General features: G+C 40.1%; 1 protein-coding gene across 2 annotated transcripts in view; it reads left to right on the forward strand.

Annotated features, from left to right (window-relative positions):
- The window catches only part of usp32 (ubiquitin specific peptidase 32), a 105,314-nt gene that overhangs the window by 69,393 nt on the left and 23,900 nt on the right, over positions 1-12,021 (forward strand). For both annotated transcript variants that reach the window (XM_083773531.1, XM_083773532.1), the window contains exons 17-22: positions 5,775-5,932; positions 6,482-6,563; positions 7,412-7,486; positions 7,632-7,770; positions 9,066-9,171; positions 10,731-10,904. In XM_083773531.1, the coding sequence (XP_083629657.1) occupies positions 5,775-5,932; positions 6,482-6,563; positions 7,412-7,486; positions 7,632-7,770; positions 9,066-9,171; positions 10,731-10,904 (734 nt within the window). The remainder of the gene's footprint in view (positions 1-5,774; positions 5,933-6,481; positions 6,564-7,411; positions 7,487-7,631; positions 7,771-9,065; positions 9,172-10,730; positions 10,905-12,021) is intronic.

Consider the following 12,021-nt stretch of genomic DNA (forward strand, 5'->3'; position numbering starts at 1 on the left):
AATCGGGGGGAAAAAAACAACAAGGTCGACTAGTGGATTTACCAGTCGACTAGTTGCTTAATGCCCTAATTAGGACATATTTAATATGATCATTAACTCACAACACCTGCCAGCTGAATCATCATAGTTCCCCTTGAAGCCCTTTCTTCTACCTGCTGTCCCTACGTTGGACACGACGCCATTATCCTAATCTTTGGCTAATGACTCCATTCGCTGAACCATGACTCAGCCATAACCACTATAAGGAGTTCCCAATTGCTACTAATTACAAAAACTACAGTACCAAAAGGGGGTAATATGGGGATATCCGTCCATGTCCCTTTTATGCCCATAAATGTCTCCAAAAGAGAAAGCAAGCACTCACGGAACTCATGTTTTAAGGCACTCTTAATGTATTTCAATGACATGGTGCAGAGTGGCAGCAACGAACGCGTTTTGGCGTGCAAGCCTTCATCAGCGTTGTCTAACTCTTGCAAAGAGTTAGACAATTTAAATAGATTAAGTTGAGTTATTTACCCGACCGCGCACCCGGTAAGATTAATGCTCAAGGTGTTTGAGGCTGTTTGGAGTTGTTGTGCAAGCTATACCTTGATATGGAGATCGCTGCAGAGATATCCATATTATTATATATTTTTGTACGAGAAAGCATATAGGGCTATTTAATTTCAAAACAACGTATTTGAGTGCTGCACACACACACACACACGGATGTGTACTTTACAATCTAAATATTTTTGATATGCCCAGTGATTTATGTCTCTGTGTGAAATGTATACCATGTGAAATGTATACCATAATTATAGAATATAAATTTTTCCATCAGTCACATTGTTGACATAATGTAAGCCATCACATTGGCTTAATGCTTAATTGCTAATCATTCCAGCTTCAGGTCGTACCTCTGCGGCTGCTCCAGATATGCACGTCTTAACTCAAATCAATCGAGTATAAATCCACTTTCCTCCCAATTGAAGCCGTTGACAATTAAACCGGTCCCCGGGCCACTGTACAGTATACAGTACCTCTCATATAATAATTCCCTCAACATGTGGTTGTTGTCCATAATCATAAAAATGTCCACATGAATATAATACTAGGTAATGGCAGAAGAATTAGACATGATTGATGACAAGGCGTAGACGCAGAGATGCACAAACACTAGCTCGTTGGTTTAATGTGGTCGCGGTGGACGTGCAGCTCGGTACTGTGTGTGGTCTCTTTAACAACCGATCCAACCTAGAGCCACCTATCACATTTCAACATAAAGTGCACATTTAAAACCCCCAACGGAGCGCATTGGCTTCCAGCTCCCAACCTGCCACCAGCAGGGATGGATGGTTGAGCCCCCCTGCTGGCTAAATACATATTTTTCTCTATGGTAGACTATGGTACTGTAGCTAACTAATACAGCTGTAGCATCATAAATACATATTTTTCTCTATGGTAGACTATGGTACTGTAGCTAACTAATACAGCTGTAGCATCATAGCAGACAGTTCTTGTACCTCTAGCTTCTATAGCCTCAACAGTTTGGATAAAACAAATACAATATTATAAGTCAGACAGTCTGTATTTCTCTCTCTCTCTCTCTCTCTCTCTCTCTCTCTCTCTCTCTCTTGATAGATAGATAGATAGATAGATATGCAATATGCATATCTATACTGTAGATAGACACACACACACACACACACACACACACACACACACACACACAGTATATACTGTACAGTGGCAAGGACTGAATTAACCCATTTTGGACCCGAGATCAGATTCTAAAAATGTCTTCTACATCCTGGCAGTTTTCAGAAAAGGCTATGTTTCTATGTCAGTCGTTCTTTGATGTTTCAAAAATTGCAGACCTACAAGCTCGTAGCGCGCCACTCGCTGGCGCGTTATGAGCTTGTAGATCTGCTATTTTTCAATAGCTAAAGCATAACAAAATGCTAACCCGCCCAAAATGGGTTAAAACATTTATCAGAGGCTTTTTATTGGGAGAAAAGTGGATTTCCTCGATTGATTACGTTAACGTACGGGTCTACCTGTATCTGGAACAGCCGCAGATTGCAGTGCCAACTTTACAACAGAGACTAACGACCGACTGGCAACGTGATGACTTGCATTATACAGTATGTCCTTGGGGAAAAAATAAATTATATTAGTATGGTATACATTTTAACGGTATGTTCATCGTCATACAGGCATGTTATATTTATTAAAGACTGTCTGCTGCACTCAAATGTATAATATGTATGGTGTTAAAAAATAAAAGCTATAATTGTTAAGGGTGATCTACGGTGACTCAGCTGGCAATTTCTTTTTTATTTATGCGTTGTTCGGAAATGGTTCGATTTGTAAACTCTCAGAGTTAAAGGAGAATGCCATGCTAGAAGGCTTTCTTACCTTTTATTTGTAGTTGTTACGTCCCCATCAAAGAGGTCCAGGTGTTATTTTGTGCAAAAGCTCCTTATTGGCTATTTCCCCTAATATAAGCCCTCAATGGGGGTTGGGTTTTTGTGATAATTTGCTTATTTCCATCGAAATAAGTAGTAAAGTGTGCCGCTTGAGATACTATTTAAATTATGAAGAGAGAATACAATTATTATTTTTTGAGCAATGGAAATAAGCGAATTAGCTAGAAACACCCCAATTCAAACACCCTCAATTCAATGCAATTCCATTCAATTCATTGAGGGCTTATATTAGGGGAAATAGCCAATAATGCACTTTTGCACAAAATAACACCTGGACCTCTTTAGTTGGACGTAACAACTACAAATAAAGGTAAGAAAGCCTTCTAGCATGGAATTCTCTTTTAAATTAACATTGCATTTTAATATAAATTGGGGGTCCCAGAGATAGAAATGCCATTAAATGGGGCTCCGTAGACTAATGCATGTCCAACTGGGAGTCCTTGAAATTAAACGGGTTGAGAATCACTGCTAGAACCGTAAAAATCTTCTCTTAATAGGGGTCCCTGGCATATTATTTTCAAATGGCGATCCGCGGGGTAATTAGTGTCAATTTAGGGGGTTCTTGACATGAATAAATTTGGTCCTGCTCATGAACATATCACATTAATCCCAAGGATGTGCCCATAGAAATTAAAGCACGAGTGTTAACAATTCATAACCAACCAATATAATCGCTCGTTTTTTGGCTCTCACGTCGAAATCAATAACGAATTGCAAATTTGTTTAATAATTGATTAACTGGACTAATATGGATTGATTCCAATTGGATCCAATCTGCGTGTACGGTGTGCACTAATTTGTTTAATTTATCAAATCAAGTCTTTCGTTGATTCACGCATAGGCTCTTTCTTGCTGCTTCCTTATAACTAATCCTCAACACACACACAATATGGTAATGTTGGTGTTAAATGTCTATGCTGGTCTGAGGTCAGTGGTCCTTCATTTGTGTGTGTGTGTGTGTGTGTGTGTGTGTGTGTGTGTGTGTGTGTGTGTGTGTGTGTGTGTGTGTGTGTGTGTGTGTGTGTGTGTGTGTGTGTGTGTGTGTGGTGTTGTGTGTGGTATGTGGTGTGCGTGTGCGTGCGCGTTTGTGTGAGCCTGAAAATGTGTGCATCTGACATGGAAACAGGCCAGATTACCATACTGTACATTGGATCTCTCTCACACACACACACACCAGCAAATTATTCACAGTGCAATGCACAGCATCCACCGTGGAATTGGAAGAACAGCATGTCAGATGATTTGTTTTCTGTTTGTATCTGGAGAGATTTAGCAGCTTCCTATCCAGATTGGTATGAATGGCACTCTAAGACATAATTCATTACAGGAATTAATTCATTACAGGAATCGGGTTTAAATGCATTAAAAGGCCACTTCGCCCCTTTTTTGCAACCAGATCTAATTTTAATGATGTTTGGGAGACAATAAACACTTTCCTGGGGTTTTTTTTACATGGGTGATTTGTGTTTTTAGATACTTTAGTATTTCAAAGTGGCCATGTGCTCCATGATGTCATTGACACTGGGCTCACTTCCTTCCTGGACTGCAATTCCCATAATGCTTTGGTCCACTGCTCCTCCTTGTGGATAGGGGGAGGGCTGTCTTACTGAGACAACATGTAGTCCAAGGCAAGGAAGCTCTGAGAAGGAAGTGGTCACGTGACTGGGCTGCGCCATGACACTTTCATGGACACTTTCATGGGAGCCAAACTACCCGGAAGTTTGGCAGAATGCACTGGAGTCAATGAGAGCTCAGTGACCAGCTCATGAACAAACATTATTTATGAACAATTGAGACCTTTTGTAAAGTAATCACTTCTGGAAAATAACAGAAGACATATCACAGGTTGTTTTCTAATCAGTTTCTGGCAGTTTCTGGCTCCGAAGTATCGCGAGATTTGGCTGCCAGACAGGAAACGGTGGGAAGTCTCGCGATACTTGGTGCGTTCAGAAATGTACTTTGTGCTCTTTAGATATCATACCTCTATAAAAATCACAGTGTACACATCGAATAACAACACAGCAGACAATAATGTGTTACATCATGGCTTCTGTTATTTTCCAGAAGTGATTACTTTACAAAAGGTCTCAATTGTTCATAAATAATGTTTGTTCATGAGCTGGTCACTGAGCTCTCATTGACTTCCGGGTAGTTTGGCTCCCATGAAAGTGTCATGGCGCAGCCCAGTCACGTGACCACTTCACTTCCTTCTCAGAGCTTCCTTGATGTAGTCCAGGAAATAAGTGAGCCCAGTGTCCATGACATCATGGAGCCCACGGACACTTTGAAATACTAAAATAATCTAAAAACACACATTACCCACATAAAAACCCCAAGAAAGTGTTTCTTGTCTCCCAAACATCATGAAAATAAGATCTGGTTGCAAAAGGGGTGAAGTGGCCCTTTAAGTCCTGATGATCAGCCTGTATATGTATGTATGTACCGGTCTTACTATATTTGAATGTGATAAATATTGTGAGATCCTCACAATATTTTCCTGATCCTCCTCACAAGAGAAAGTGGTCATTTTTATGGTTAAAGATTTTTAGACAATTGGGCAGTGGTGGAAAAAGTACTCAATTGTTTTACTTAAGTAAAAGTACCAATACTGCAATTTAGAACTACTTCGTTACAAGTGAAAGTACGGAATTGGAAATGTACTTGAGTAAAAGTACAAGAGTATCGGCATCAAAATGTACTAAAAGTACTAAAAGAAAAAGTACTCATTGTGCAGAATGTGTCATTTCACAAGTTCAAAATGTGTACAAAATCTATTGAAAATATGCGACGCATTGAGAGTTTGTAGATCGGCTATTTTCAAATGGCCGAAATGTATAGGGTTTGGAAGTGGTTAATGTATGTTTTCTAATCAAAATTAAAATCTCCAAAATATCTATATAGTAACTAAAGTTTTCAAATAATTGTAGTGGAGTAAAAGTACAAATGTTGGCTCCGAGACGTAGTGGAGTAGAAGTAAAAGAAAGTGGAAATACTCAAGTAAAGTACAAATACCTCAACATTCTACTTAATACAGTACTTAATTAAAAGTACTTAGTTACTTTCCACCAAAAGGGCGGGGGGGTTTGACATCCTCACGAGTCACAACTAAGTATAGTAAGACACTGGTGCGTGTGGTGGGTGTGTGTATTTGAAATCATTTTTCGGGGGGCCATTTAATTCGCTGAACTCTTCCCTCTGTTGTTTCCCCTCGCCCTGTCCTCTTTTTGTCCCCTTTTTGTCCCGGTTGTCTCCCCCTTTCCTCTCCCTCTCTCCCCCCACCCCTTCACTCCTCCTCCTCTCCAGCAGGTAACGTCCCCTCCCCCAACGCCCCTCTGAAGCGCGTGCTGGCGTACACGGGCTGTTTCAGCCGCATGGGCACCATCAAGGACATCCACCTCTACCTGTCCCAGAGACTCCGCATCAAGGAGGAGGACATGAGGCTGTGGCTGTACAACAGTGAGGTATGGCAGGTGTTTTTAAGTATTAGATTAATGGTATTAGCAGATCTACAAGCTCGTCTGCTATTTATTTTTTTATCGTGAAAATCGTGTGGCCCGAACCTTTTAGAGCGAACGTTTTGAACTCAAATCTGTGCTTCTGGGGGGGGGTCCCTGGAACAACATATTTTCAGATGGGGGTCGGCGGCCAATTGCATATATTTTTGGGGGTCCTTGACATGAAAATGTTTGAGAACCACTGACATACTGTAGAAACATGGGTTTTTCCGGAAACTGTCATGATTTAGAAGACATTTTTAGAATCGACCTCAAGTCCTGTCCTGTCAACACTTTTATTTGATTCTCTTTTTACCCCTTTTTTTTAATCCTCCCCAGTTACTTACATTTTTGTTTTGATTTTAGTTGTGTTTGTCCCCACACAAACATGTCAACTGTTTTAATATTTTACTCGATATGTTACCAAAAATGTTTGGGTGACTCGGCAAAATAGATAGGATATTCAGATCCCCACAGTTCTTGAAACAATTTCCTTTTTTTTTTCGTCGTCTCCAGAACTACCTCACCCTCCTGGACGATGAAGACCACACCCTGGAGAGTCTGAAGATCCAGGATGAGCAGCATTTAGTTATTGAGGGTACGTACACAGCACTGTTGATTTCCTCGACTAAAACTAAGACGAAAGATGTTCGTCGACTGCTTTTTTTCACTGATAAACTCAACTAAATGGAAACTAAATGAAAACTAAGCTATGATGACTATAAAACTAAGACTATACTGACAATTCCATCAACAAATTAAAACTAGACTAAAATGTTAGGATGGGACAAGAGATCTAGTATAAATAATTTGACACTCGGTTGCATGCTGAAAGTAGCCGATCTACAAGCTCACAACGCGTAGTAGCGCGACGCGTTGTGAGCTTGTAGATCGGCTACTTTTAGCAAGTGTAAGTCATTACGGCAGCAACAAGGCCCGACAAAACACATTTTAGTTGACTAAATCAACTAGATTTAGTCGACTAAAATCTTATGATATTTAGTCAACTAAAACTAGACTAACTAAAGCATTCCAGGTGACTAAAATGTGACAAAAATAAATTAAAACTATCCAAGATACTATGACTAAAACTAAAATCAAAATTTGCTGCCAAAAGCAACACTGGTATACACAGCTCTGGGTGCCAAACTAGCAGTGAACCCAGGTCACTGCTAGTGAGGATATAATCCATAAGCAGGGTTGGGGGAACCAGGTAGAGATGATTATTAAACTCTTCCTGGTGAAAACTGGTGTGACTGCATATCATAGGTAGGCATGTTGGTTATCTACACACCCTCCACACACCAATGGGCGGGTGTTGTTGGGGGTTGTACAAAAATGGAGGGGGGGAATTGGCGATAACCGCTTAGGGCAGGCGGCAAACAAACAAACAAAAATATATAGTGATGGTGGAAAAAGTTCACAGAGGAACGTTCTTCTCCACAGTCAGGAACAAAGACATGAGCTGGCCGGAGGAGATGTCCTTCATCGCCAACAGCAGTAAGATGGACAGACACAAAGGTAAGCTCTGACTCAAACAAACCCCCATGAAGGCTTAGAGAGGCAGCATGCTACAGACACAGAAGGGCAATTGTGTGTAATTATTCTTGTTATTATTATTATTATGGGACGTGGTTGTCATGGTATCCTCCCTTCTCTCGTCCAGTCCCCACAGAGAAAGGAGCCACGGGCCTTAGCAACCTTGGCAACACCTGCTTCATGAACTCCAGTATCCAGTGCGTGAGCAACACGAAGCCTCTCACCGACTACTTCATCTCAGGGAGACATTTGTACGAGCTCAACAGGTAACAACGCTTTGAAAGGTGTTATATATTATGTTAAACATTAGTAGTTATAGTAGCAGTATTGTTGTCGTTGTTGTGAAGAACCTAAGAACCTCTTAACTCAGTGGTTCTCAATCTGTACATTTGGTCCATGTGGCCAGATTTGACTGAGAGCCTGCCATCACGCAAATTCCCTCCAAAATGAGTTATTAGCACAGGCAGACTCTTCACATACTAGAGCATGTCTGGAAAATAAATAATGTATATAAATAATAATAATAATAATAAAATGTAAATATGAAATAAATGCTTAAACATGTAACACAGAAGTGGACCTTTCAAGCCTGTTTTCTCAACTCGCTGTTTTCTGCAAGACATTACTCTATACGCCATATCTCCAAAACGGGTGGGTCAAACTGAAAAACCAATATGTCAAATTTGAAGCTATGATTCCCTGCTTTCACATGACATGAACAAAAACGAGAAAAAAGGAAAACAATCCAATGGCAGTCCCTCAGTCAAATTTGGTCACATTTGGTTACATTTGTATACTGTCAGAGTTGCAGACTTTTAAGGGTCAATTTAGAACCCCCTCCTCCAAGGAAGTCCATGTGTTTGTTATTATTGTTGGGGCACCACACCTGCTCTGCTCTGCTACGCAATCAATTATGTGTAGGGCATCTGAGTCAGTAAATAAATGACATAATTGCTGTCATAACTAACCCTATACAGTACGTAGTTCTGTCATGTTCTCCTCTAGACTGGAACCATTGACCCACTTGTCTCTATGAATGAATACATTAATTAAATCTTTATTTTGATATTTTCATGTCATGCCACTTTGGCCCATCCCATATGGGATTATAATATGACACATTTAACAAAGTACATTGAAAACAACTGACATTACAGTCCTTCCTGTTCGCATTCCGAAATGCATTATTAAATACATGATTACATATTTGTACAGTATTTGAACAAAAATGAAAACAAAATAAACAAGGCCATTTTACATGTAAATGGCCCTCCTCCTCATTGACCAGGCCTCAAGGAATGAGGCAAATGAAAAGGTTTCTCGAAGACCTCCAACCATATAAATTCATGATTTGGAATAGAGTTGTAAGAATGGACAATAAAAAAACAATGTATGTTTGAAACCGAACATGGTGGAAATAATTTTTTCATTGTATTTTTTTTTTCTGTTATTATATTGTGTTTCTTATCGCGATATGAATCTCCCTGAATTGAATTGAACTCTGTGAGAGTTGACTGGACCACCCTGCTCTAACTCTGTATTGTGTTCTGACCCCTTCCAGAACCAACCCCATCGGGATGCGAGGTCACATGGCCAAGTGTTACGGTGACCTGGTGCTGGAGTTGTGGAACGGGACCCAGAAGAATGTAGCTCCGCTCAAACTGAGGGTGGGTGGGCGCCGCGCTCTCATAACCAGTGTTTGGTTGGCCAATTTTAACATGCTGTTCCTATTTTTGGGGCATGTCATTGTAGGTAAAAAAATAAATAAAAAATACTTAATAAATTTGCATACTTTAGCAGGAAAGCTGTATTTTCTGGTTAGCATTTGTTAGCATTGGTTAATCCAATGGTTAAAACATTAGACATAGTGACATGTTTAAGCAATTACAACGACTTAATGACACTAAAACGACTTTCTGATGGAATAAAAACATTCTTTATCATTCCAACTGTGTTAAAGGTATATTCAGTGATTTCACTTAATTCAAATATCACTTATCTTTTTGTTTTGTTGTGATATTCCTCTCTACTATAGAGTGTGCTGACCATATAAGGAGTTCCTCCCTGTCCCCAGTTAGCCCCTGGGGGTCAAAAAACCTTAGGTTTAGTTTTTGGCTCTGTATCCTGATTGGATGAAAGGCTTACTGTAGGTCCCAGCCAAAAACTAAACCTAAGGTTTTTTGAGTGAAATCACTGAATATACCTTTAATGTGGCTAAAAACAAAAACCACCAAAAAAAGAAATAAATTGTATTTTGGTCAATTGTGAAGTATCAACACTGCCGACTTGTGGTTGAAAATACTGGCACTGGTCACATATCTGATCTAGAATGTGTCCCATCGTGACATTTTCTCAGTTTTTGCCACCATCGCATGGCTAAGACGGTGGTTACAATTTACAATTTAGGCATTTATCAGACGCTCTTAATCCAGAGTGATTTACATTAACCCATTTTGACCTGGTGGAGTCTGAAGAGGTGGGTTTTCAGACTATGGCGGAAGATTGGGAGTGAGGCTGCAGCTCTGATTGTGATGGTTAAGTGTTTTGTTGATATGAGCTACAGTACATAGGTACAATCTTATTGGAATTATTTGGCAACATATTAGATTAACCTATGCAGACACAATGGAAGATAAATTAGCAGTTGGGATTCTAAAAGCATTTACTTACATAAGCATCTAGCTCTTTGTACTGGGATGTCAAATGTAGTGTTACTGTCTACAGAGAATTCCAGAAATTTGAGTCTAGAGTCTAGAATTTTAAAACGAAAAATGTGTCTACACCAAAATATCTTTGCCAAGAATAGACGATCTACAATGTGACACGTTGTGAGCTTGTAGATCGCCTATTTTGTTTTTCTGTTGTATGTATTGTCAATTTGTCATAGTCGTTTCGTTTACATGTATGTTTGATTAAGCCATTTTGGGCGGGAACCCCTTTTGGTGTTTTAACTGTTATACTTTAGCTATTGAAAAATAGCAGATCTACAAGCTCACAGCGCGCTACGAGCTTGTAGGTCTGCTATTTTTGAAAAATCGTGAAAATGCGGCACAAATCTTTGAACATATATTCTTTCAGAAGACTTTTTTTTTTTTATTTCAACGTCCGGCCTACATGGGTTAATATTCAATAAAAAGTAAATAACAAAAAAGAAAAAGGGGTATATTCCTCATATTTTGTTTTTGTGTTTCTCTCTCTCTCTCTCTCTCTCTCTCTCTCTCTCTAGTGGACGATAGCCAAGTACGCTCCGCGGTTCAACGGCTTCCAGCAGCAGGACTCCCAGGAGCTGCTGGCCTTCCTCCTGGACGGCCTGCACGAGGACCTGAACCGCGTCCACGACAAGCCCTACGTGGAGCTGAAGGACAGCGACGGACGACCTGACTGGGAGGTCGCCTCTGAGGTCAGCGCGCCACGCCACGCCACGCACCCACCACACAGGGGATTAGGAATGATTAGGGATGTCCCCCATAAACGCCACCATTTCTGTGTTAGCCGATACCGAATACCGATACCAGTGTTGGGATCTTGTGTTGTGTTGATAGTAGGGCATTCACTTCTAGTCATTTTTACTAGTTGACTAGTTGTCTATTTTTTTTTTATCTACCTGATCTTGAGGCCTACAAAAATAAACTTTCTTATCAACTAGTCAACTAGTACCAACAAGGTCGACTAGTTGCTTAATGCCCTAGTTTATATATAGCTATATACTGTATCTCGTGTTGTGTTTATAGCAGACTCCTCACTCATAATGTGCACTTGCCGTTTTGGGCAACTCCAAAGCAAACTCCACATGCCAATCCAACATTTTATTTACCTGCTATAGAGCGGCGCAGTCCCTCACCCTTTCAGAACAACGAACGGCCCAGGAAATGAAAACGCAATGCATTTCCCCATAGGCAGTTTTTATTTAATTTATTTAAAGACCTTTTAAGCGTCGTACGAAGCCAACTCTTGTCGTGACAAATCATGACAACACACACAATATTTTGGACCAAACAAATAATTACAAAGAAGAAAAACAACAAAAAAAGTGTTGTAACCTGCCGTTTTTTTCTACTTTCTAATTCTTTGTTTGGCCCGAAATATTGTGTGTGTTGTCATGATTTGTCACCACAAGAGTTGGCTTCGTACGACGCTTAAAAGGTCTTTAAATAAATTTAATAAAAACTGCCTATGGGGAAATGCATTGCGTTTTCATTTCCTGGGCCGTTCCAAGGAAGCTCTTAGAAGGAAGTGAAGTGGTCACGCTGCGCCATGACACTTTCATGGACACTTTCATGGGAGCCAAACTACACCCGGAAGTTCGGCAGAATGCATTGGAGTCAATGAGAGCTCAGTGACCAGCTCCTGAAACAAACATTATTTATGAATGACTGAGACCTTTTGTAAAGTGATCGCTTCTGTAAAATGGAATAATATATATAACACGTTATTTTAGGCTGTCTTATTTTTTGATGTGCATACTACTTAATGTGATTTATTTTTTCAAAGAGCAGAGAGCAGCCCAGGCAGAAAAC

The sequence above is a fragment of the Protomyctophum parallelum genome (genome assembly GCF_964188405.1).
Source record: "Protomyctophum parallelum genome assembly, chromosome: 9".
Classification (NCBI taxonomy): Eukaryota; Metazoa; Chordata; class Actinopteri; order Myctophiformes; family Myctophidae; genus Protomyctophum; species Protomyctophum parallelum.